The sequence below is a fragment of the Pseudophryne corroboree genome, chromosome 5 (genome assembly GCF_028390025.1).
Source record: "Pseudophryne corroboree isolate aPseCor3 chromosome 5, aPseCor3.hap2, whole genome shotgun sequence".
NCBI classification, from domain to species: Eukaryota; Metazoa; Chordata; class Amphibia; order Anura; family Myobatrachidae; genus Pseudophryne; species Pseudophryne corroboree.
This window is the reverse complement of record NC_086448.1, coordinates 132,233,497-132,261,229: the sequence shown is the minus strand read 5'-3', so window position 1 is coordinate 132,261,229 and position 27,733 is coordinate 132,233,497. Positions and strand designations below refer to the sequence as shown.

At 47.2% G+C, this 27,733-nt stretch overlaps 1 protein-coding gene across 1 annotated transcript; it reads right to left on the bottom strand.

Moving 5' to 3' along the window:
* Positions 1-2,239: 2,239 nt before the first annotated feature.
* On the bottom strand, positions 2,240-27,733 carry TOMM7 (translocase of outer mitochondrial membrane 7). Its single transcript, XM_063921736.1, has 3 exons — positions 27,538-27,733; positions 7,564-7,612; positions 2,240-2,635 (listed from the first exon to the last, which is right to left on the bottom strand). Exons 1-3 carry the CDS (start codon positions 27,638-27,640, stop codon positions 2,620-2,622), a joined length of 168 nt encoding a protein of 55 aa, XP_063777806.1. The 5' UTR covers positions 27,641-27,733; the 3' UTR covers positions 2,240-2,619.

Sequence of the window (27,733 nt, the reverse complement as noted above, 5' to 3'; positions counted from 1 at the left end):
TGGGGACGTTTCTGAGACCCTGAAGGGCCCTGTGACACAGTCAAAGCCATGGATTGACTCCCTGTACCTTCCCTAGACTCTGCTTTGTCCAACCTTTTGTGTAATAAATTCACATTTGCATTTAAAACATTCCACATATCCAACCAATCAGGTGTCGGCGTTGCCGACGGAGACACCACAATCATCTGCTCCACCTCCTCCTTAGATGAGCCTTCCGCTTCAGACATGCCGACACACACGTACCGACACCCCCACACACTCAGGGATATATCTATATGGAGACAGTCCCCCAATAAGGCCCTTTGGAGAGACAGTGTAAGCCAGCACACACCCAGCGCCACCGGACACTGGAATAAAATCCCAGTTAGTATAGCGCTTTTATATAAATATATAAATACACTCACTGCGCCAATTAAATGTGCCCCCCCCCCTCTTTTTTGCCCTCTGGAACCGTGTTCAGCAGGGTAGAGTCCGGGGAGCCAGCTTCTCTGCAGTGTGCTGTGGAGAAAATGGCGCTGGAGGATCAAGCTCCGCCCCCTCACCGGCGGGCTTTGGTCCCGCTCAAATTATTTATACTGGCGGGGGGTTTTCAATATACCGCCTCTGCAGTATCTAATCTATCTGCCAGTGTCCCTTGAGGTTAATATTGCTGCCCAGGGCGCCCCCCCTGCGCCCTGCACCCTTGCAGTGCCCGCTGTGTGTATATGTGTGGGAGCAATGGCGCTGCGCGTTACCTCAGTGAAGAACTGAAGTCTTCTGCCGCCTTTGAAGTCTTCTTTCTTCTTAATACTCACCCGGCTTCTATCTTCCGGCTCTGTGAGGAGGACGGCGGCGCGGCTCCGGGACGAACGGCGAGGGTGAGACCTGCGTTCCGATCCTCTGGAGCTAATGGTGTCCAGTAGCCTAAGAAGCAGAGCCTATCATTTAAATAGGGCTGCTTCTCTCCCCTCAGTCCCACGAAGCAGGGAGCCTGCTGCCAGCAGTGCTCCCTGAAAATAAAAAACCTAACAAAAAGTCTATTTTCAGAGAAACTCAGTAGAGCTCCCATGCAGTGCACCCAGTCACCTCTGGGCACAGGATCTGAGGTCTGGAGGAGGGGCATAGAGGGAGGAGCCAGTGCACACCCATTCTAAAGTCTTTAGAGTGCCCATGTCTCCTGCGGAGCCCGTCTATACCCCATGGTCCTTACGGAGTCCCCAGCATCCTCTAGGACATAAGAGAAAAAGACATTGACATGCTATTAATGACTGAGAACCATCGGCCCGCCACCATATTAGACTGGTAGGGTAAGCTTGCCAGCACTGTGACAGCCAAAAGCAGGTAATCTCTAATAAACACACACCACTGGGATCGGTTTAGGGGTAGCTTGCTTGGCATCATCTATATGGAAGTGCAATGGTTGAAGGTCTAAAGCAATCTACTTTAGTCATGATTTATTTGGCGTATCACATGCTATTTTCCATTCATCCAGGCGTGTGTTATTTAGACACTGGTATGGTATTCTTTTAAGCTCCATTCTGCAGAAATGTCTGAACCACTTTAAACACTGTGGGGGGAATTAAATTGTTCTATCACGCCAAATATAAACTGATATTCAATTGTCCCCACTTATCGTGCTGATCACGCCCATTAGAGACAGGTTTAGGTGCGCAAAGCACCTAAACAAGACTTCAGTATATATGTGCGCGAGTGTGAAAAGGTCCATTTGAGCACCAAAACAGGTCTCTTAACGCACATTTTAGAGTAGCGATCTGAAATGAACTTCTCGCACCCGTCGCAGCAACACTTGAATAGCTACTGGCAGGCGCTTGCAGGTGGCGGGACCCACGATAACATTTGAATCCAGCCCTGTGTCTTTTAATCTAGGATTCAATTGTGGTTTGGTCTTGGCATAGTATTTTGATGTTTTTATTTCTCCAGTGGTCTGTTAGTTTTACTTGTAGTACGTTTCATAACCACCTCATTTGGAAACGTTCCAACCTTGTTAAGTCGTTTTTAAGGATTGAACCTTTTTTAACAGATGCGTTAAATACCTTAATTTTTGCGGCAATGGAAATTGTCCTGTTGATTGCAGAGGCCTTTTTTCACAGATGCAAAAGTAGCTATGGCATAACCTATACGACTTGTGATGTCTCTTGCAGCGGCTATCTGTTGACCAATGATAGTTGCTCAATGGTCAACGGAGTGATAGTATTCAATGTTTCTTTTTCCATCCAAATTTTCAATAACACAAGACAGAATATTTCCATTTTTTATTTTATTACTACCAGACAGTTTGACAAATGATCAAGTTAGAAAAGTGTACAGAGTTCGAACATTAGTATACAGTACAAAACATAACATGAAAAAGTAACAACTGCCTGCAATATGAACAAGGCCTTTACAATTGCTGTTCTTTTCCAATTCTTGTTAAAACTGTATTCCCATGATATATCCAGCTGAGATCCTGCGGCTTTGTTTCTGCTTTTTCCTTAGTTAGCAGAAATATAAACCCATGCTTCATGCTACAGAACATACACAGTCTGTAAGTCGCAGCACCCGGCTTCCTATTTCTTCTGGCCCATCAGTGATTATTATTTTTGGTGCTCGCCTCTTAAACTGCTTACAATGCAGAATTCTTCATCCCCATAACAAACTAAAATAAAAGAAATGAAAAAGTTTGTTTCATAATAAATTATAATGCACACTGTTTCATATTAATCCAAACACACATTCTTTAAACTTATTGGGAGGGGGGAGAATTCAATTGTTTTTTTCCCAGCCACCACTTTCATTTCAAGTGGTGAGAGCTATTCAATTGTTTATGCCGTTGGGTGCGAGTGCTGTGAAAACCATTACCTATCGCAGAGGTTTGGCCCAAAATGCAGGGAATTAGTCGCATAAAGCAGCGTTTACTTTTTGCACATGAAGTGCAAGCAGAAATCTGTGATAAGTAATGGGCACCTACGACACATGCGCCCAGTGGCATAAACGATTGAATAGGTCCCGTCACTTCAGAAGGGAGCTGCAACCGCAATGAAACAACTGAACTCTCTCCGTTAACTAAGCTTGTTGCGTAGTTACAAGTTTAGAGGGTATTTTTTTTGTTTGTTTGTTTTTTACCAAACCACTGTTACTATCCCAGACTAGAACATTAGGTCTAGGTCCCTCACAGAAATACCTTAGGAAAGGAGGTTTCCAATATATTCGAGTATATACGGTAAGTATAAGCCGACTTTTTCAGCACTTTTTTTGTGCTGAAAAAGCCCCCTCGGCTTATACTCGAGTCAGTGGGAAGGAGGGACACGGAGGCCACAGCGCGCGCCTCTCCTGTGTCCCTCCTGCGTCTCCGGCGGGTCTATTAAATGAAGTACTGATTGGCTCACGAACCGGCACTTCATTTAACACACACACGCCGCTGCCGCCGGAGAGACACAGGAGAGGCGCGCGCTGTGCCCTCCGTGTCCCTCCTTCTCAAAACAGCGCGGGAGCGGAGGAGGGAAAGTTGTAACTGGCACTGGGGGAGCATATTTGGCACTTGGGGGGGGGGGGGGGTGGCATATCTGGCACTGCGGGGGCATATCTGGCACTGTGGGGGCATATACGGCAGTATGAGGGGTGGTCTTCAGTATGCCGGCGGTCAGGCTCCCGGCGACCAGCATACCGGCGCCGGGAGCCCGACAGCCGGCATACGGACACTTATTCTCCCTCGTGGGGGTCCATGACCCCCCTGGAGGGAGAATAAAATAGTGTGGCGCCGGTAGCGAGCGCAGCGAGCCCGCAAGGGGCTCATTTGCGCTCGCCACACTGTCGGTAAGCCCGGCGCCGGTATGCTGGTGAACCCCAGTATGAGGGCTGTGTATGGCTAGAGCTGCATTTCCCACCTTAGGCTTATACTCGAGTCAATAAGTTTTCCCAGGTTTTTGTGGTAAAATTAGGTGTCTCGGCTTATATTCGGGTCGACTTATACTCGAGTATATACGGTATTCAAATGACAAACTCTCTATCTCAGCTCATCAGCAGCAATTCCCAAGTACAAGTGAACTGTTCTCATTCTCATAATAGAATAGGAAGACCAAGACACATTAAAACACATTGGAATAATTATATATTTTTAGCAAAATTTGGCTAATAAGTTAATTGCAGTATGAGTGTTGTCTACTTATATAGTGCTATACTATATTGCAGTTTACTTCTATTAAGCAGATGTTGATTACATTCAATTGCAAATGTTCTAGTAGCACTCAAAGGCACTTTAAGAGAGGAGGGGCCCCGTATGCAGACCGATTGGGCCCCCTCCTCTCCGGCACCCATGGTCCTTTCCATGGGATCTCTCTATTGCGCACGAGTGAATCACTGTAAAATAGCCGCAGTGGCCATTTTCCGAGTGACTCTGCTGTCAGCGCCGGGCCAACGGAGAGGTGAGTATAATTAAATGGGTGCAGGGTGTGCAGTGTGTGGGATTCCCTTGACTCAGGGGCCCGTGGGTACCCTTATAGATACGCCAATGGGTTCTAAACTATATGCAAAGTGTGTTCTAAACAAAGACAGTTTATTATAAAATTCTATGTTCCTGGTTTGAATTAGGCCTACAGGAGTACCATCATTGCTCATCACTTTACTAGTAAATATCACAATATTACAAATGGGTACATGAAAACGAATGGAAGCAGAAATAAGTAAAAAAGGACACTTAACAGGTTCTTGGCCACCTAGAGCTCCAAGTGCTATTCCCGTGGTTATTGTGGTTTAGTACATATTGTGAGCAGAGATGCAATGCTTGTATAGGATTACATACAGAATTATTGACATCACTTTTCCCTTTTACTTCCTCTCACTTGGATGGAGACATTACAAAACAAAGAATTCCCTTTATTGTTATATGGAGGTTTTCAGAAGAAAAAGTAGTTTCCTTTTGTCAGCAAATTCTTTGAGAGTTCCTCATTTAAGCGGATATACCATGTGGAGATTTTGACATATCTTCTAAATGCAGAACATTAATTCATTTTAAAATGTACCCCTTGTGCCCGGATGACGTGAGCTTGATACTGGCACTGGTGAGAGTCTCTGCAATAATATCCTAAGGGGATTGTCACCACAAGGGCATGGCTTCCTCAGAAACCTAGAGACAGTGATTAACATGAATGACTATGGCTACAATAATTATACCAGGGGTAGGCAATGGTGGGACTACGTATCCCAGCAAGCTCTGCCAGTTTTGCAGTTAGAAAATGCTAAAACTGTTTGAACCATGAAATAAATCATGATTATTAGTCTTCATGCTAAGCTGTTTTAATAAAGTGCCGAGCCCTGCCCGATTTTTAAAGGAGCAAAACGCACCCTGCTAAACAGCCTGGCATTGCCGCCATGTGAATAGGTGTCGTGTGCATGCGCAGCCCACTCAAATGAAGACTACAAGCAACAAGAATGTGGAATACAACCAGGAGGATTCCTTTATAATAGGATTTTTTTAAGAAGTCATGGCTCAGTGCCTGTAGTCACAGCATAATAAAAAAACAGTGTATTCTTTTGTTTAAACCAGCTAACCCTGTACACACCACAACTGGGAACAGTCTCCCAATATGCCTATATCTATTCAATAAAGCCAACTGCTTAATTGCTGCAAACTGGGAAAGAAACAGAACCTCCTTCCATCCACACAGATTACATAAATATGGAACAGATATAACCTAGAACATATCACAAGCATACTACATGAACATCCTAATAAGTTAAGTGTGTTTGTTGTCCCTTTATTTTGAATGAGGACCCTCGATTGGCTTTTGCTTTTGTGTCATTACCAGCAGGCACTTTCATCCAGGTTTCTTTTTTCTTTCTTTACCAAAATCCCTTCATGTATCTCCCCGCTTCCACTTTATCCTAGCTCTTTGCTTCTCCTTTGCCCCCCTTCCCCACACCTCAGACTTCTATTCTGACTGTTTCGATGACACCTAAGGTTTTAGTTGTCGATATTACATTTAGATTTTCAATTCAAGCTTTATTGCAATCACTTTCTTCACTCGTATTCTCTCCTCCACACTCCTTCCTAGTTTGGCTTCCTTCCTGACCCTTGCCATAATCAACAATCCATGCTGTAAGCAACCGATGTGACATGACATAAAGCAATCTTTAAACTGAAGCCACAGGTGCGGGCAGCAATTACCCTGTGCTGTGCCAATGTCCTGATGACATTAACAATTTTAGTGCATACTCTTAGAATCTATGCTTGAGGTCTGATATATAATAGATTCTATCAGAAAACACCACTTTTTGTTTTAGGTGCAGAAGAATAGCAAACTGGTACTTTGTGACAACAAAGGGGGAAAAGGTGTGCCCACTTGTTAGATTTTCACACAGTTTATATGCTGGTTGCAGAGACAGAAAGAAGAGTGTTGGTGAACTCTGCACAAATTGTCCCATCGGAAATGCAATAGCTTTTTACCAACAACGCTTATCAGAAATCCGGCATTTGCAAAATCAGCACAAAATCTAAGCGTGAGCTTCCATTCAAAAGGGAAGAATACTTGAAGTCTTGGGAACTATAAATAATTTGGATTGTGTATTACAGGAAATGCTATGTGGAGTTTTCCTCTCATTTGCATTATTAAATAAAAGCACTCCTAGGGAAACCTCACATGGGAAACCACAGAGATGCAGTTAAGGAAGTCAGTAATGCAAATGAAGCGGTTCTGGAGAATGAGAAACAAATGCAAGCAGGGTATCCTAAAGGGATCTACATCATAAATACACATTTCGCCCACAAGAATGTTTTGTTGTATTCCGATTTATATTTCTAAAATTACCCATACCATTGCACAATAGTGCTAAATATGTACAGTAGGATTGCAAATTCTCCTAAGTAGCAAAATTTGCAATCCTTGGGATCGCATGCTGAGGGCCGCCCATCACAGGATAAGCCCCCCTACCCCCATACCACGCTGAAATTGCAGCGTGATCACTAAAAATTAGGTAGCCTCTGGCCGGCGCCATTTTAGTCCGCAGGAGGGCCGCCGCCATTTTAGTCATCACAGTGGCTGCGTGTGATGTCATGCGACCGCACCGATCACACCGTCACGCCCACCGTTCATGCCACCACGCCCCTGCACCGTTCCGTCTTGGGCATTAACAGGCAATAATACCCCAGCTGGCTTAGAATCACTCGGCATCATCTCAAGTCTTCAGTTCCTCCAGAGACGGCATTATTGGACACTACTGACTAATAAAACAATGTATAGAATATGTGAGTTTATGAAAGACTACTATGAAATTGTCCATATAATAGGTGTAGGGCCAATCTTGTTAGTACATATGAAAGCAACCTTCTCATCTGTTACTATAAGCTACCTGTACAAATGCAGCATCTCTCAACGTGTATCGAGTTTAGTGGCACATGGAGATACAATTTACTTTATCGCTGTTTAAAGCGTTCTTAATGGACACTGAATATATTAAAGCAATTATGATACAAATAACCTTAGATCAGAGTAGTATAATATAGATTATGGATGATAGAGGCGATTAAGTCTTCCAGTTTTACAAATCTAAATATTGCAATATGCTCCTTTAGTTCTCTGCCACAGTTACCTCAGAATGTGGGGCTCAGGCATTCCAGGGTCAGCTCCCCTCTTGAAACCTAAAAAAAGAATATGGTGATGAGATTTTAGAAAACGTATGTTAGGTAGAGGAAGCTTGCACTCGATTACTATATGAAAAACATTATCAAATCTACAGTAGTTCAATGGAGGTAGTATTAACAGATACATAAAAAGTTAACTATATAAAGGATTGTTGGAACCAAACATGGCAAACACTTTCAGCTTATGTATATATCGCATGTAGCCACCATAATGCAGAAATCCTAGAACTTCAGTTTTTACATTTCTCTCACTGTATGGAAAAGTACAGGTGTAACATGTGTGGGGAAAAAAAAGTCCCAATAACATGTATGATGAGCTGGTTACGCTGACCTCTACTACAGTAACATATGCGCTTAACTTACACCAGGAGTAATAGGCATAATAAGAATTTACTTACCGATAATTCTATTTCTCATAGTCCGTAGTGGATGCTGGGAACTCCGTAAGGAACATGGGGAATAGCGGCTCCGCAGGAGACTGGGCACAAAAAGTAAAAGCTTTAGACTAGCTGGTGTGCACTGGCTCCTCCCCCTATGACCCTCCTCCAAGCCTCAGTTAAGATACTGTGCCCGGACGAGCGTACATAATAAGGAAGGATCTTGAATCCCGGGTAAGACTCATACCAGCCACACCAATCACACCGTACAACTCGTGATCTGAACCCAGTTAACAGTATGATAACTGTAGGAGCCTCTGAAAAGATGGCTTCCAACAATAAACAACCCGATTTGTTTGTAACAATAACTATATACAAGTATTGCAGACAATCCGCACTTGGGATGGGCGCCCAGCATCCACTACGGACTATGAGAAATAGAATTATCGGTAAGTAAATTCTTATTTTCTCTGACGTCCTAGTGGATGCTGGGAACTCCGTAAGGACCATGGGGATTATACCAAAGCTCCCAAACGGGCGGGAGAGTGCGGATGACTCTGCAGCACCGAATGAGAGAACTCCAGGTCCTCCTCAGCCAGGGTATCAAATTTGTAGAATTTAGCAAACGTGTTTGCCCCTGACCAAGTAGCTGCTCGGCAAAGTTGTAAAGCCGAGACCCCTCGGGCAGCCACCCAAGATGAGCCCACCTTCCTTGTGGAATGGGCTTTTACAGATTTTGGCTGTGGCAGGCCTGCCACAGAATGTGCAAGTTGATTTGTACTACAAATCCAACGAGCAATCGTCTGCTTAGAAGCAGGAGCACCCAGCTTGTTGGGTGCATACAGTATAAACAGCGAGTCAGATTTTCTGACTCCAGCCGTCCTGGAAACATATTTTCAGGGCCCTGACTACGTCCAGCAACTTGGAGTCCTCCAAGTCCCTAGTAGCCACAGGTACCACAATAGGTTGATTCATGTGAAACGCTGAAACCACCTTAGGGAGAAATTGAGGACGAGTCCTCAATTCCGCCCTATCCGAATGAAATATCAGGTAAGGGCTTTTATAGGATAAAGCCGCCAATTCTGATACGCGCCTGGCTGAAGCCAGGGCCAACAGCATTACCACTTTCCATGTGAGATATTTCAAATCCACTGTGGCAAGTGGTTCAAACCAATGTGATTTTAGGAACCCTAAAACTACATTGAGATCCCAAGGTGCCACTGGAGGCACAAAAGGAGGCTGTATATGCAGTACCCCTTTGACAAACGTCTGAACTTCAGGCACTGAAGCCAGTTCTTTCTGGAAGAAGATCGACAGGGCCGAAATTTGAACCTTAATGGATCCTAATTTTAGGCCCATAGACAATCCTGCTTGCAGGAAATGTAGGAAACGACCCAGTTGAAATTCCTCCGTAGGGGCCTTCTTGGCCTCACACCACGCAACATATTTTCGCCAAATGCGATGATAATGTTTTGCAGTTACATCTTTCCTGGCCTTGATCAGGGTAGGGATGACTTCATCTGGAATGCCTTTTTCCTTCAGGATCCGGCGTTCAACCGCCATGCCGTCAAACGCAGCCGCGGTAAGTCTTGGAACAGACAAGGTCCCTGCTGGAGCAGGTCCTTCCTTAGAGGTAGAGGCCACGGGTCCTCCGTGAGCATCTCTTGCAGCTCCGGGTACCAAGTTCTTCTTGGCCAATCCGGAGCCACGAGTATCGTTCTTACTCCTCTCCTTCTTATGATTCTCAGTACTTTTGGTATGAGAGGAAGAGGAGGGAACACATATACCGACTGGAACACCCACGGAGTTACCAGAGCGTCCACCGCTATTGCCTGAGGGTCCCTTGACCTGGCGCAATATCTGTCCAGTTTCTTGTTGAGACGGGACGCCATCATGTCCACCTTTGGTTTTTCCCAACGGTTTACAATCACTTGGAAGACTTCTGGATGAAGTCCCCACTCCCCCGGGTGGAGGTCGTGTCTGCTGAGGAAGTCTGCTTCCCAGTTGTCCACTCCCGGAATGAACACTGCTGACAGTGCTATCACATGATTTTCCGCCCAGCGGAGAATCCTTGCAGCTTCTGCCATTGCCCTCCTGCTTCTTGTGCCGCCCTGTCTGTTTACGTGGGCGACAGCCGTGATGTTGTCCGACTGGATCAATACCGGTTGACCCTGAAGCAGAGGCCTTGCTTGACTTAGGGCATTGTAAATGGCCCTTAGCTCTAGGATATTTATGTGAAGAGACGTTTCCATGCTTGACCACAAGCCCTGGAAATTTCTTCCCTGTGTGACTGCTCCCCAGCCTCTCAGGCTGGCATCCGTGGTTACCAGCATCCAATCCTGAATGCCGAATCTGCCCTCTAGAAGATGAGCCTTCTGTAACCACCACAGGAGAGATACCCTTGTCCTTGGAGATAGGGTTATCCGCTGATGCATCTGAAGATGCGATCCGGACCATTTGTCCAGCAGATCCCACTGAAAAGTTCTTGCATGGAATCTTCCGAATGGAATCGCTTCGTAAGAAGCCACCATTTTTCCCAGGACTCTCGTGCACTGATGCACTGACACTTGTCCTGGTTTTAGGAGGTTCCTGACTAGCTCGGATAACTCCCTGGCCTTCTCCTCCGGGAGAAACACCTTTTTCTGGACTGTGTCCAGAATCATCCCTAGGAACAGTAGACTTGTTGTTGGAATCAGCTGTGATTTTGGGATATTTAGAATCCACCCGTGTTGACGTAGCACTACCTGAGATAGTGCTACTCCGACCTCTAACTGTTCCCTGGACCTTGCCCTTATCAGGAGATCGTCCAAGTAAGGGATAATTAATACGCCTTTTCTTCGAAGAAGAATCATCATTTCGGCCATTACCTTGGTAAAGACCCGTGGTGCCGTGGACAATCCAAACGGCAGCGTCTGAAACTGATAATGACAGTTTTGTATCACAAACCTGAGGTACCCTTGGTGAGAAGGGTAGATTGGGACATGGAGATAAGCATCCTTGATGTCTAGAGATACCATATAGTCCCCTTCTTCCAGGCTCGCTATCACTGCTCTGAGTGACTCCATCTTGAATTTGAACCTTTTTATGTAAGTGTTCAAAGATTTTAGATTTAAAATTGGTCTCACCGAGCCGTCCGGCTTCGGTACCACAAACAGCGTGGAATAATACCCCTTTCCCTGTTGTAGGAGGGGTACCTTGATTATCACCTGCTGGGAATACAGCTTGTGAATAGCTTCCAATACTGCCTCCCTGTCGGAGGGAGACGTTGGTAGAGCAGACTTCAGGAACCGGCGAGGGGGAGACGTCTCGAATTCCAATTTGTACCCCTGTGATACTACCTGCAGGATCCAGGGGTCCACTTGCGAGTGAGCCCACTGCGCGCTGAAATTCTTGAGACGGCCCCCCACCGTGCCCGAGTCTGCTTGCAGAGCCCCAGCATCATGCTGAGGACTTGGCAGAAGCGGGGGAAGGCTTCTGCTCCTGGGAAGAGGCTGCATGGTGCAGTCTTTTTCCCCTTCCTCTGCCCCGGGGCAGGAACGAGCGGCCTTTTTCCCTCTTGCCCTTATAGGGACGAAAGGACTGGGTTTGAAAAGACGGTGTCTTTTTCTGCTGAGAGGTGACCTGGGGTAAAAAGGTGGATTTTCCAGCCGTTGCTGTGGCCACCAGGTCCGATAGACCGACCCCAAATAACTCCTCCCCTTTATACGGCAATACTTCCATATGTCGTTTGGAATCCGCATCACCTGACCACTGTCGCGTCCATAACGTTCTTCTGGCAGAAATGGACATCGGACTTACTCTAGATGCCAGGGTGCAAATATCCCTCTGTGCATCTCGCATATATAGTAATGCATCCTTTAAATGCTCTATAGTTAATATACTGTCCCTATCCAGGGTATCAATATTTTCAGTCAGGGAATCCGACCAAGCCACTCCAGCGCTGCACATCCAGGCTGAGGCGATCGCTGGTCGCAGTATAACACCGGTATGTGTGTATATACCTTTTAAGATATTTTCCAGCCTTCTATCAGCTGGTTCCTTGAGAGAGGCCGTATCAGGAGACGGTAACGCCACTTGTTTTGATAAGCGTGTGAGCGCCTTATCTACCCTAGGGGGTGTTTCCCAACGTGCCCTAACCTCTGGCGGGAAAGGGTATAGTGCCAATAATTTATTAGAAATCAGCAGTTTTTTATCGGGGGAAACCCACGCTTTATCACACACCTCATTTAATTCATCTGACTCAGGAAAAACCACTGGTAGTTTTTTCACACCCCACATAATACCCTTTTTTGTGGTACTTGTAGTGTCAGAAATGTTCAATGCCTCCTTCATTGCCGTGATCATGTAACGTGTGGCCCTACTGGACATTACGTTTGTCTCTTCACCGTCAACACTGGATTCAGTATCCGTGTCACGGTCTGTGTCGACCATCTGAGGTAACGGGCGTTTTAGCGCCCCTGACGGTGTCTGAGACGCCTGAACAGGCACTAATTAATTTGTCGGCTGTCTCATGTCGTCAACAGTTTTTTGCAAAGTGCTGACATTGTCACGTAATTCTTTAATTACTACCATCCAGTCAGGTGTCGACTCCCTAGGGGGTGACATCACTAACACAGGCAATTGCTCTGCTTCCACATCATTTTCCTCCTCATACATGTCGACACAATCGTACCGACACCCAGCACACACACAGGGAATGCTCTGATAGAGGACAGGACCCCACTAGCCCTTTGGGGAGACAGAGGGAGAGTTTGCAAGCACACACCAGAGCGCTATATATATACAGGGATAACCTTATATAAGTGTTACTCCCTGTTATAGCTGCTGTATTTATATATTAGCTGCCAATAGTGCCCCCCTCTCTGTTTTACCCTGTTTCTGTAGTGCAGGACTGCAGGGGAGAGTCAGGGAGCCGTCCTTCCAGCGGAGCTGTGAAAGAAAATGGCGCTTGTGTGCTGAGGAGAAAGGCTCCGCCCCCTTCACGGTGGCCTTTTCTCCCGCTTTTTTCAGGAAACTGGCAGGGGATAAATGCATCCATATAGCCCAGGAGCTATATGTGATGCATTTTTTTTTTAGCCATATAAGGTTTTTATATCATTTTTATTGCGTCTCAGGGCGCTCCCCCCCAGCGCCCTGCACCCTCAGTGACCGGAGTGTGAAGTGTGCTGAGAGCAATGGCGCACAGCTGCAGTGCTGTGCGCTACCTTATTTGAAGACAGGAACGTCTTCTGCCGCCGCTTTCTCCGGACCTCTTCGCTCTTCTGGCTCTGTAAGGGGGCCGGCGGCGCGGCTCCGGGACCCATCCAGGCTGAACCTGTGATCGTCCCTCTGGAGCTAATGTCCAGTAGCCAAGAAGCCCAATCCACTCTGCACGCAGGTGAGTTCGCTTCTTCTCCCCTTAGTCCCACGATGCAGTGAGCCTGTTGCCAGCAGGACTCACTGAAAATAAAAAACCTATTTAAACTTTTACTTCTAAGCAGCTCAGGAGAGCCACCTAGCTTGCACCCTTCTCGTTCGGGCACAAAAATCTAACTGAGGCTTGGAGGAGGGTCATAGGGGGAGGAGCCAGTGCACACCAGCTAGTCTAAAGCTTTTACTTTTTGTGCCCAGTCTCCTGCAGAGCCGCTATTCCCCATGGTCCTTACGGAGTTCCCAGCATCCACTAGGACGTCAGAGAAATAGAGTTACCGTGCTCTTCTCAAGATCATTAGGCTGGGGTTATCATATAGGGAAGTGCGAGAGATGCCCAACTGGCCGCTACAAAACGTTAACGGATCCGTAAAAACCCTGCCCACAGTACAAATATGGTATATAGGGCCTTATTCAGCTTCAGTCTTGCTAAAGTAGTAAACCGGCAACTGTATCACTCGCATGCTGGGGGCCACCTAGCACAGGGCAAGGCCGTCCAGTATGCTAATGGTGGCCAGCGATGCAATCGCAATACAATTGTGATCACATCGCTAATTTAGAGTAGCCCACTCCCTTCGCAACCTGGCTGTGGAAGCAGTCAGGCCACCGCCATTTTCCCCATCACATGGGACGTCACAAGGCCACCCCCCTTTTTTGCCCCCGCAACACTGCCCTGCAAACGCCTCAGTCTGTCAATCAGGCAGAGGCAATCGTATTGTCGGGGCCACGCACGTGCAGAGCGGGACCTGTGCGTGCGCACTGGCCCGAGTGATGGGAGAATGCGGTCACATCATCGATGCCACCTGAATAAGGCTCTTAACACATTTAAAATAGCAATAAATAGTGGAAAACTGCTCTAATCAAGCTGGTAACAATCCCCAGGTGCTGCGGGAGGGGGTTACTCTAAACAAGAAATACAAAAGGGATTTTTCCCACGCACTCTGCTGGCTGTTAGTAAGAAGAACTATATACTATGTAATAATAGGAAATTTAGAGCTCTTCGTTACATATGTTTTGCAAAAGATATGATAAGCCTCCAGGCCACTTCACGGCTGCTCTATTGCTGGAGGTCCCTAACTAAGCATAGGTCCAAGGCTTGGACCCCACAAAGTCGGCCCAGGCCCGACCACCCCAGGGCAGCACACCATTGAAATACTAAAGTGTTAATATGTGTTAAGAAAGAAGCAGAAGCTATGGGTTAGAAAGTGCTACAAAAATAAGGGTGTTAATAAAATACTCAAAAGAGTAATATTAGTGAAAAAATAGGAGTGTTACATAAGTGCTAAATAAATAATATGGCATGCTACCCCAAGGTGGCCCAGCCCCACCAGACCCGGGGGTACCACTCCCCAAACCCATACACAGCATAATAATAATAACATCCACTATGGGTCATACAATTGCTTAATATATGGCCACATGATAATGGCACATACAGAACATATCCAGATTGAGAGCTAGTTTACCTGGAGGCACCCCTGTATCCTCCAAATGGCACTACAGGACCCAGCATGCCCTCCTAATGCTGGCTCCATCTATGCCTTTCTGAACAGCAATAAATAGTGGAAAACTGCTCTAATCAAGCTGGTAACAATCCCCAGGTGCTGCGGGAGGGGGTTACTCTAAACAAGAAATACAAAATTTAAAATAGAACAGAAAAAAATAATCAATCAAGACACCGACAAATGTTTGTAAAACTGTATTTTAATTAAATAAATCACTAAAAAAATACCCTTGGGCACTATAAAATTAAATCACTATAATCCAATGAGAATTTATAATTTTTTTAATCCAAGTGCATTCTTAGTTTTTAATTCAATGGGAAATATGTAACCTAATTGGAATTAAAAGGACGTGGTCTAACTTACAAGTGACATTTTCAGCTCATGAAAGTTGATATACTACTAATTCAAATGTACCTGATAGTGGTACATTTTCACATAAAATAAAAATATAACATTTCTTAAAACAATATTTCTATAAAAAACTTTTGACAGTACACATCACAATTAATATTTATGCACCAAATAGCTTTAGCTCTGATACCACTTTTTCTGTTTGATGAAATGTTGCCACGTTTTGTACTGTCCTACACAGAACGCAAGCTCATACCAAATGTGGCTTTACAGTAATGTGGACACAAATTTCAAACATCCAGAGCGTTTCGCCGTTGTCGACTTCATCAGGGGTGGTACAAAATAGTAAAGTACGGTAACACACCATACTGCAGGAAATCAATCAGTGGTGGTTAAAGTGTGAGACCACTTCCAGTTTTTTTAACAGAGTACCTAAACAAAAATCACGTGGTACAGGTTGAGTATCCCATATCCAAATATTCCGAAATACGGATTTTTTTTTAGTGAGATAGTGAAACCTTTGTTTTCTGATGGCTCAATGTGCACAAACTTTGTTTAATACACAAAGTAATTAAAAATATTGTATTAAATGCCCTTCAGGCTGTGTGTATAAGGTGTATATGAAACATAAATGAATTGTGTGTATGTACACAAACTTTGTTTAATTCACAAAGTTATTAAAAATATTAGCTAAAATAACCTTCAAGATGTGTGTATAAGGTGTATATGTAACATAAATGCATTCTGTGCTTAGACTTAGGTCCCATCACCATGATATCTCATTATGGTATGCAATTATTCCAAAATACGATATCCAAAATACTTCTGGTCCCAAGCATTTTGGATAAGGGATACTCAACCTGTATAATCTGTTTTTAAATGGAGTTCAAATCCCTAGAGTACAGGTCAGCAACCAAGCAGTGAGCCAATTAGAAACGTTGAATTGAAATTAAATTAAAAAAATTAAAAAAAAAGTAAACCAGACTAAATAGTGAATTTATAATCCAAGGGAAAATTTGTATGAAATCACTTTTTAATCCAGAGTTAGGGTCAGGCTATGGGTGGGGAGGGTTACGGTTAGAGGTAGGAATACCAGGATCCAGCAGAAAATATCAGAACATTACTGCCAAACCTGGAAGACACCGGACCCATCCCACCTGGTAAGTCACCACTAGACCAATAGGGACAATTTGTCGACATTCTAATTAGGTCAACATTTATAAGTGTCGACACAGTGCAGGTCGACATTACAACCATTCCGACAAAACGTACCACATCCATACTGATGCGGGGGAAAACAAATTACCAGGGCTGTGAAGGACCATTAATGTTTACACGCAAAAGTGGGCAATCTGATCACAAGTAATACTATTGGCACTTGCGCTGTATTAAATACTTCTATTGTAGGACAGCAGATATAGCTATTTCCTACTGAGTATACCTTGAAATCAACTACACTTTATTTATTACAGTCACAACACAGAAATTTGTCAGATAATGTTGCAAACGAAGATTGTAATGTTAAGAACTGTTACATGATGAGGATACGAGTTATTGCTGCACTGTAATAGTAACATGGTCACTTCCTCTAAAGCAGGCTGCAATGCCCAGATTCTAACTCAATGACGTGTGGTACTTTATGTGCCAACAGAGGGAACCACAAACGTAGTAGCGGAAACCTCCTCTTGTGCTGGATGTAACATTGCTTCAGTCACAATGCGTCATCTATTGTTAACCCCTGGACCACTCTCTTTTAGCCAGTGGTCATAAGTTGATGCCCTCTGTATGACGGAGATTTTCACCATTTTCAAGAAAAAGTTACACAAGTCCTGAAAAGCCAAGTGTGTAAACAAACATAAAATGGCAATTTGTATCAGCAGAAAAAGTTACACATTGGGGGAGGGAGAATTCAATTGATTTGGGCTCCGCGATAATGAATGGATGCCCGACAAAGCAATTCAATTGTTTTGGATGCCCATTAATTATCGTGCCCAGAAGCACCGGGTTTAGCCACATATATAAGACAATTCGCCTTTTGGCTAAGATCAAGTGTAGTATCTACTCATCGGGTCTCATGGTGTCGTGTCTGTTCTTACACTACGGGTGTGAGAGACCCCTGGTGTGGAATCAAGACCCACCATGTGGAGCAGGTATGAGGCTTGGTCTGGCTAGGAGGTCGGGAGCAGCCTGAAGCCCGAGGTATTATGTGCCCCTGGTTAAAGGGGAGCCTGAAAATGCAGTGGTGTGTTGTTTCCACCATGCACTAGTACGGCACTTTGCACTTTCACTTCACCCCTTCTGACTGCACCTATTTTCTTTTGCCCTGGCCATTTGGCTAGCGCATGGAAATTTTTACTTTTCCCCCAGCCTACTGGCTGGGGGTTATTTATTTACTTTTTCACGTGTTTGCACTTTTTTGCACTCCACTTCACCTTTTTATGTTTTTTGTGTGCGAGTCACGTTTTGGTGGGGTTAGGTGAGACCCTTATGTGCCACACTCTTCCCTTGTAGTCGTGGCCCTCTCCTTTTGGGGAGGGCTGAAGGTTTTTGGTTCCCCAGGGGGAAGCTTCGGCCAACCCTGGGGAGAAAGGGACGAGCCCTAAGGAGCTTTCTGGCTCATGGGGTCAGGCATTCAAGGGGTCCCTCTGTGCTTCGTCAAGGGGGGACCCAAAGACCCTTTTTCTCCTCAGTAGGTCTTTTGGCTCTGAGGGGTTGGAGAGGGTCAAAAGTCCTATGCCCCCAGCACGGTTTTTGCACTTTCACTGGGTGATGAAGCCACGCACCTCTGGCTTCTAGTTAAAAAAAATTAAATAAAAATTATATATATCAGAAATAATGACATGCAACAAGCAGGGTAAGGCGACGTTTCGAAGTCCTGATGAAGAAGTAAACACTTCGAAACGTTTCACATTTATGTGACAAAGGAATAAGGAAAAAGAACCTTACATTAGTAGCAATCGTGACAAAAAAGCAGTAATACGGGCATGGAGACACAAAAACCATAGAAGATGTGTAAAAAGACTAACAAAAATATCTTCTGGCATAAAAAGAAAAAGGGGAAGTAGTTACTTGAGAAATGTATATACTGCAGCACACTTCCCGATAGTTAAACCGGGTACTATTGTTATTACACGAAACTGTACAGTACAGCCATTCATATTCTATTTGTATGTCCTTATGCATTTCTACTTATTTGCATCAAAGCATGGTATTGATGGATACTGCCTATTCACAGCACTGTAACAAACTCCAGCAATACTTAAGGGAGAATTAACCCACTAGGTATCCCAAAAAGCATTGGTGCAAACGCTTTATAATCATTGGGGGTGCTCTCATTATGATTAAAAGAACCAAGCATAGGTCGTGGCAGCACAAATACCAGGGATGCAAGTACTCGCATAGCTGGCTCCTTCATTACTCAGAGGTTGAACCAGTGTTGTGCTGTATATCCCCCATTGATTTTTATGGCCCATTCACATCAAAGGATCTTTAGGTTACATGTAGAATCTCCATAGAATCACATTGCAGCTAGAGCAGGAAAGCGGCTTGGATTGGTTGTACAGATAAGGGTAGTACCGGTCAATTAGCTCTTCTTGCATTCTGGGGTGGATTCCATGAAGATTTGCATCATACTATGTATTTTTTGTTCTCTTGATTACCTTTCGGATTTAAAAAAAATTATATGTTGTGGATATCTCTTTGGATCAAAATACAATACTTATGCTGGGCATACACGGACCAGTGGCGTAAGTTCGTCACAGTCGCCCGGAGGCAAGATAAATATTGGTGCCCCCCTATTTCCTATATTAAGATAAATATATGTATGTATGTGTGTGTGTGCGTGTATAAGTGTGCGCGCGCGTGTATAAGTGTGTGCGCGCGCGCGTGTATAAGTGTGTGCGCGCGCGCGTGTATAAGTGTGTGCGCGCGCGCGTGTATAAGTGTGTGCGCGCGCGCGTGTATAAGTGTGTGCGCGCGCGCACGTGTATAAGTGTGTGCGCGCGCGCGTGTATAAGTGTGTGCGCGCGCGCGTGTATAAGTGTGTGCGCGCGCGCGTGTATAAGTGTGTGCGCGCGCGCGCGTGTATAAGTGTGTGCGCGCGCGCGTGTATAAGTGTGCGCGCGCGCGTGTATAAGTGTGTGCGCGCGCGCGTGTATAAGTGTGTGCGCGCGTGTATAAGTGTGTGCGCGCGTGTATAAGTGTGTGCGCGCGTGTATAAGTGTGTGCGCGCGCGCGCGTGTATAAGTGTGTGCGCGCGCGCGCGTGTATAAGTGTGTGCGCGCGCGCGCGTGTATAAGTGTGTGCGCGCGCGCGTGTATAAGTGTGTGCGCGCGCGCGTGTATAAGTGTGCGCGCGCGCGTGTATAAGTGTGCGCGTGTATAAGTGTGCGCGTGTATAAGTGTGCGCGCGTGTATAAGTGTGCGCGCGTGTATAAGTGTGCGCGCGTGTATAAGTGTGCGCGCGCGCGCGCGTGTATAAGTGTGCGCGCGCGCGCGTGTATAAGTGTGCGCGCGCGCGCGTGTATAAGTGTGCGCGCGCGCGCGTGTATAAGTGTGCGCGCGCGCGCGTGTGTAAGTGCGCGCGCGCGCGTGTATAAGTGTGCGTGCGCGTGTATAAGTGTGCGCGCGCGTGTATAAGTGTGCGCGCGCGCGTGTATAAGTGTGCGCGCGCGCGTGTATAAGTGTGTGCGCGCGCGCGCGTGTATAAGTGTGTGCGCGCGCGCGCGTGTATAAGTGTGTGCGCGCGCGCGTGTATAAGTGTGTGCGCGCGCGCGTGTATAAGTGTGTGCGCGCGCGTGTATAAGTGTGTGCGCGCGCGCGCGTGTATAAGTGTGTGCGCGCGCACGTATAAGTGTGTGCGCGCGCGCGTGTATAAGTGTGTGCGCGCGCGCGTGTATAAGTGTGTGCGCGTGTATAAGTGTGTGCGCGTGTATAAGTGTGTGCGCGTGTATAAGTGTGTGCGCGCGCGCGTATAAGTGTGCGCGCGCGCGTATAAGTGTGCGCGCGCGCGTATAAGTGTGCGCGCGCGCGTATAAGTGTGCGCGCGCGCGTATAAGTGTGCGCGCGCGCGTATAAGTGTGCGCGCGCGTATAAGTGTGCGCGCGTATAAGTGTGCGCGCGCGCGTATAAGTGTGCGCGCGCGTGTATAAGTGTGTGCGCGCGCGCGTGTATAAGTGTGTGCGCGCGCGTGTATAAGTGTGCGCGCGCGCGTGTATAAGTGTGCGCGTGTATAAGTGTGCGCGTGTATAAGTGTGCGCGCGCGCGTGTATAAGTGTGCGCGCGTGTATAAGTGTGCGCGCGTGTATAAGTGTGCGCGCGCGCGCGTGTATAAGTGTGCGCGCGCGCGCGTGTATAAGTGTGCGCGCGCGCGCGTGTATAAGTGTGCGCGCGCGCGCGTGTATAAGTGTGCGCGCGCGCGCGTGTATAAGTGTGCGCGCGCGCGCGTGTATAAGTGTGCGCGCGCGCGCGTGTATAAGTGTGCGCGCGCGCGCGTGTATAAGTGTGCGCGCGCGTGTATAAGTGTGCGCGCGCGCGTGTATAAGTGTGTGCGCGCGCGCGCGTGTATAAGTGTGTGCGCGCGCGCGCGTGTATAAGTGTGTGCGCGCGCGCGCGTGTATAAGTGTGTGCGCGCGCGCGCGTGTATAAGTGTGTGCGCGCGCGCGCGTGTATAAGTGTGTGCGCGCGCGCGTGTATAAGTGTGCGCGCGCGTGTATAAGTGTGTGCGCGCGCGCGTGTATAAGTGTGTGCGCGCGCGCGTGTATAAGTGTGTGCGCGCGCGCGTGTATAAGTGTGTGCGCGCGCGCGTGTATAAGTGTGTGTGCGCGCGCGCGTGTATAAGTGTGTGCGCGCGCGCGTGTATAAGTGTGTGCGCGCGCGCGTGTATAAGTGTGTGCGCGCGCGCGTGTATATGTGCGCGCGCGCGCGTGTATTAGTGTGTGCGCGCGCGCGTGTATAAGTGTGTGCGCGCACGCGTGTATAAGTGTGCGCGCGCGCGTGTATAAGTGTGCGCGCGCGCGTGTATAAGTGTGTGCGCGCGCGCGTGTATAAGTGTGTGCGCGCGCGCGTGTATAAGTGTGTGCGCGCGCGCGTGTATAAGTGTGTGCGCGCGCGTGTATAAGTGTGTGCGCGCGCGTGTATAAGTGTGTGCGCGCGCGCGTGTATAAGTGTGTGCGCGCGCGCGTGTATAAGTGTGTGCGCGCGCGCGCGTGTATAAGTGTGTGCGCGCGCGCGCGTGTATAAGTGTGTGCGCGCGCGCACGTGTGTATAAGTGTGTGCGCGCGCGCGCGTGTGTATAAGTGTGTGCGCGCGCGTGTGTATAAGTGTGTGCGCGCGCGCGCGTGTGTATAAGTGTGTGCGCGTGTATAAGTGTGTGCGCGTGTATAAGTGTGTGCGCGCGCGTGTAAAAGTGTGTGCGCGCGCGCGTGTAAAAGTGTGTGCGCGCGCGCGTGTATAAGTGTGTGCGCGCGCGTGTATAAGTGTGTGCGCGCGCGTGTATAAGTGTGTGCGCGCGCGCGCGTGTATAAGTGTGTGCGCGCGCGCGCGTGTATAAGTGTGTGCGCGCGCGCGCGTGTATAAGTGTGTGCGCGCGCGCGTGTATAAGTGTGTGCGCGCGCGCGCGTGTATAAGTGTGTGCGCGTGTATAAGTGTGTGTGCGCGCGCGCGTGTATAAGTGTGTGCGCGCGCGCGTGTATAAGTGTGTGCGCGCGCGCGTGTATAAGTGTGTGCGCGCGCGCGCGCGTGTATAAGTGTGTGCGCGCGCGCGTGTATAAGTGTGTGCGCGCGCGCGCGTGTATAAGTGTGTGCGCGCGCGCGCGTGTATAAGTGTGTGCGCGCGCGCGTGTATAAGTGTGCGCGCGCGCGTGTATAAGTGTGCGCGCGCGCGTGTATAAGTGTGCGCGCGCGCGTGTATAAGTGTGCGCGTGTATAAGTGTGTGCGCGCGCGCGTGTATAAGTGTGTGCGCGCGCGCGTGTATAAGTGTGTGCGCGCGCGCGTGTATAAGTGTGTGCGCGCGCGTGTATAAGTGTGTGCGCGCGCGCGCGTGTATAAGTGTGTGCGCACGCGCGCGTATAAGTGTGTGCGCGCACGTGTATAAGTGTGTGCGCGCGCGCGTGTATAAGTGTGTGCGCGCGCGCGTGTATAAGTGTGTGCGCGCGCGTGTATAAGTGTGTGCGCGCGCGTGTATAAGTGTGTGCGCGCGCGCGTGTATAAGTGTGTGCGCGCGCGTGTATAAGTGTGTGCGCGCGCGCGCGTGTATAAGTGTGTGCGCGCGCGCGCGCGTGTATAAGTGTGTGCGCGCGCGCGCGCGTATAAGTGTGTGCGCGCGCGCGCGCGTGTATAAGTGTGTGCGCGCGCGCGCGTGTATAAGTGTGTGCGCGCGCGCGCGTGTGTATAAGTGTGTGCGCGCGCGCGCGTGTGTATAAGTGTGTGCGCGTGTATAAGTGTGTGCGCGTGTATAAGTGTGTGCGCGTGTATAAGTGTGTGCGCGTGTATAAGTGTGTGCGCGTGTATAAGTGTGTGCGCGCGCGCGTATAAGTGTGCGCGCGCGCGTATAAGTGTGCGCGCGCGCGTATAAGTGTGCGCGCGCGCGTATAAGTGTGCGCGCGCGCGTATAAGTGTGCGCGCGCGCGTATAAGTGTGCGCGCGCGCGTATAAGTGTGCGCGCGCGCGTATAAGTGTGCGCGCGCGCGTATAAGTGTGCGCGCGCGCGTATAAGTGTGCGCGCGCGTATAAGTGTGCGCGCGTATAAGTGTGCGCGCGCGCGTATAAGTGTGCGCGCGCGCGTATAAGTGTGCACGCGCGTGTATAAGTGTGCACGCGCGTGTATAAGTGTGCACGCGCGTGTATAAGTGTGTGCGCGCGTGTATATGTGTGTGTAGTTTTTTTGAAAAATAATTATATACTGTATTTATACATTTAATTGTCTTTTATGTTAAATCACACATTTCTTAGCAGTCATACCCTGGATTAGAACCCATGACCTGTTACACTAACAGCAGACATTTTACTGATGGAGTTATTTGCTCCTGTAGAGGAAGCATGAGAATTCTAACTATATGAAGTTACGTGTAATTGTCAGAGAAGTAGCTTCATATAGTAAGAATTCTCATATTTCCTATACAGGATCAAACAGCTTCATCAGTAAGGTGTCTGCTTCCAGTGTAATAGGGTGTGGGTCCTAATCCTGGGTGTGACACTTGTAAAATGTGTATATTCAGTATAATAAAGTGGGTGTGATGTGTAAGGTGCAGGGACCAGTAAGGAAGTCGGACACTGAAAAGACAGCGGCAGCTATCAATTAACTTAATTCAATGGTGTCACAGAATGGGAGGAGAGGAGCCCCTCTTCAGAGCAGGAGCCCGGCGGCAGATGACTCCGTTGCCTCCCAGAGTTCTGCCTCTGACACGGACAGATAAAATGCCTGTCAGATCGACAGACATTTTATCCGACAGTTTTTACCCAATCCCTGCACAGAAACCGGCGGCACTCAAACAAATCAGGCAGATCACATCCAGGAATGATATTCCAATGTTTCAGATCCAAATGTATTGTATCTTTTGTTAGATCCTCGATGCAGGATCCAATAAATCAGGATCCAAAACGTTTAAATATTATTCTTGAATGTGATCTAAATGATTTGTCCAAGTGCCGCCAGTTTCTGTGTATATGTATATTATATATTTGTATAATGGACAAGGGTCTTATGGACTGTTTCCATGTACTGACTTCCAGGGTTACTTGACTTTCTCCATTAACCTGGTAACCACAAGTCAGAGGTGCTGGAAACAGTCAGATGACTTTTTAGCAAGAGGCTGGTGGCCTCTAGGAGATGGGAGCTGACATGTAGACATAGCATTTCATAATCGTGGAACGGTGGTAAATCGAATGGGGTAATACAGCTTTTCATTTTCCATTATAATATATCAACTCCTGATGTCGTAATGAGGATATCGGATGTGCACCTAAACCAAAGAGGAAGAAGACTAAACACTCAGGAGGAACAGCACAACTATTCATCCTTCCCATGGTAACTTTCTGAACTCTTCATTAAAGTCAGTCTAAAATGTGTCATCCTATTGAATAACTATAATAAATATTTTTATTTTTTATTTTTTAAAGAATAAACTTATATAAAAGCGGATATTGTTGATCTAGCGATAGAGCAAATGTTTACATTGCTAAAGCACGCTTCTCCCATAGACTTTACATGGAAACTTTGCCGTTCCACTATGCCCAAACCGTTGCTCCAATCTCGTTCTCCTCTTCGACTGGCACATTTTGATACCCCAGCCATGTTTTTACATTCAGTCGTGTTCTCAACATAGGTCTCAAAGTAGAAAAGCTTATGGAATTAATATATAAATTACAAACTATTGCGCTGCATTAAGTTATGAAGTGGAACCACATCAATTGCAAAACTGCCACAAGTAACACTTTTAGCAAAGGAGTGTGTAATACACCCACCCACATTAATTACCATAGTTGTGGGGAACGGTGGTTCCTCTAATCAGGGATCTTTACTGTAATTCCTTAGAACTGCATCACGTGGACAGAGAACTGGTTTCATTTTTGTATGTAATGGCCTCTTCCAAAACTGTAGGCCATTCTATTCTTGTGGAGTCTGTATTTATCAAACTCATATAGATGTCAGATGTGGGTTAAGGTCCATCTTATATAGAATCACACCCAAGAACACTGACAGAAGCAACTTGTAGGTACCAGCAATAATTTAGCACCTGTGATTTGTACAGGTGGCACGTATGTTCAAGAAACTGGCTGTCGGGATCCCGCCAGTTGAAAAACCGATGCCGGAATCCAGAAATCTGTCATATTACCAACGCCGGAATCTAGAATAGGTCAAGTCCCCGATGCTGGAATGCCGAAGTTAAGCATAGCCAGGAGGGTTCGGGATTGGCAGTGGAGGGGGGGGCAGGAGTTAAGGTTTAGGCACAAAGGGGGGAGGGTTAGTGTTAGACTGTAGGCTGTTAGGGGGGGTTAAGGTGGGTACACACTGGCCGATATATCGGGCGTTCTCTTGAACGGCATATATATTGCTGGTCCGTCAGCCAGTGTGTACGGGCGATATGTCTGAACACAGTCGTTCACAGACATATTGCGTCGGCCCCGCAGCACAGCCGACAGCCAATATATCTACCGATATATTGGCACGTCACTGTGTGTGTATGGGCGGTCACATGCTGCGGCAGCCGGCGGTGATTGACAGCTGAACTGGGCGAGCGTGTGTACACGCCCGCCCAGTTCATGACGTCAGTCCCCAACGGATCGGGCAGTGTGTATGCTCAACGCACCGCCCAAATTCGTCCATAGATATATCTGCCGATCAATTGATCGGCAGATATATCTATCTGTGTGTACCCACCTTTAGGCAGCAAGGGAGAAGGTTGTGGTTAGACTGCGGTAAGGGCTGGGGGAAATGTAATACTTACCTCGCCCCTGACGGGATCGTGACTAACAGGATGCCAGCGTCGGTATAGTGCCCGCTGGTATCCCGTCCCCCGGAATCGCATACCAATCCCGTATAGAGGGGTGGGTGTGTGTGTGTGTGTGTGTGTGTGTGTGTGTGTGTGTGTAAATACACATATACAAGACAAAATCATCAAACTGAGGCAGCTATTGAGCTACGTTCAAACACTAAAGAAAACGCAATAAAACACAGTTGTTCTATTTCATGAGATCAAAGGTGGTCACTCTGTTGACAGCAATACATTTAAACTGGACTAAACACATTGAGGGGTATTCAATTGTACCCGTTGTACTCCAAGTGCCCTGGCTCTAGTGTCCAAAAGTGAAGCAGATGCCAAAGTACATTACTAGGTGCACAGCTGCTCCAAACTTCTAGATAGTCACCGGAGATCGGAGAAAAAACCCCAAAAGGTTAAGGACAAACAATGTTGCCAGTGGCTGACTATGCCAACACTTCTACAGTGACTGGTTCATCTTTCACATCTCCTGCTGATTCTCCTTTTCCCACCTCTAGCGGCACAGAAACGCCAGCTGACAACCGCTTTAATATTGGTGGCTAATCATGCGTCTTCCTTGCAGTAGCCACACACACACACACACACACACACACTTAGGGCTGTATTCAATAGCTGTCGGGTCCTTTCTGATGGAAAGGACCCAGCAGCACTCTATTCAATGCAGTGTCAAACCCGACAGGTTTGGTCTGGTCCCGATGGTGTCAATCCGACTTTTTTTAAAGTCGGATTGACATTGTCGGAAACTGGGATGTATGATGCGGTGGTAAGTGTCAAAAGCAATAGTTCCATGCAATTTGACACTTAAATTGAATATCCACATGTACGAAAGAAGTTACCATAGTGGAAATTTAGTGGATTATCTTTTATTTTTAAGGCCCAAACACACTAGATGAGAAAACAAAAGATATCACTCAAAAGGGCCAATCTGAGCGAGATCTTTTACAATCTCATCTAGTGTGTACACTCAATGTAAAGACCCCCTCCCTCGTCTAAACATGTACAGACGAGGGAGGTTCTCGTTAATGACAGCCATGCATTTAAACGCAGGCAACAGCGCCCCAATCGCACAAAAGCGCTCACTACCCTATGGGATAGCAAACATTTTTGTCCGAGAACCCACTGCTGTACAGTATGTTGGGCGCCGCACAGATTCGGCGGCAGTTGAATTCCCCCCTTAAGATGAATTATGAGGTGATACAATGAATGCTAAGGAATGTATTACAGGTGGAGGAAGAATTGAATTAAATTGGAGAGTCCATGTAAATTAAAAACCTTGAAAAAGACTATCAGTGGGAATTTATTACTAAAAATAAATTAGGTAAAGGGGAGGAAGGGGGGGTAATGAGTTACGGGGAGCGCGGTATGAGGAAATGACACTATACATGTATGTTACAGCTAATTACATAACCATGCTACCAGACACATGGGGCTTTGACCTGTTCTGCTTTATTTGCTGCTGTGCTGTATAGCCTCATGACATATACACTGCACACATACTATATATATGAAAAACCCTAGAATCCCTACTGACCAGTTACAGGGTGACTTGACTGATGGATTTATCTTCACCAATGTGCTCTGGGATCAGATGTAGGACACAGTGCACCATGGAGCATGGTATTATCACAGCATCAGTACATTACTCTCACAGCACACAGCCCATGTGGGTCACTCAGCAACATGTGCATGACACAGCCCATTTTTTTGTGCAACTACAAACCCCAGCATGCACTGGCTGTAGTATTAGTATTGCAGATGTGTATACAAAGCATGCCACTAACCTAAGTAGAGGATGAGGGGGATGAATCCCCAGCGGACGGTGAACTGTCCGCATTTGAACACCTTTTGCAGGCGCTGCTTGGACTCCTTGCTGAGCTCAGGCATGGCCGCTGCAGAGGGCAACACCAGGTAGAGGAGAGACACGCCTACACGGCGGAAACGCAGCACAGCACTACCACTGGCAGCACCGCCAGCCGG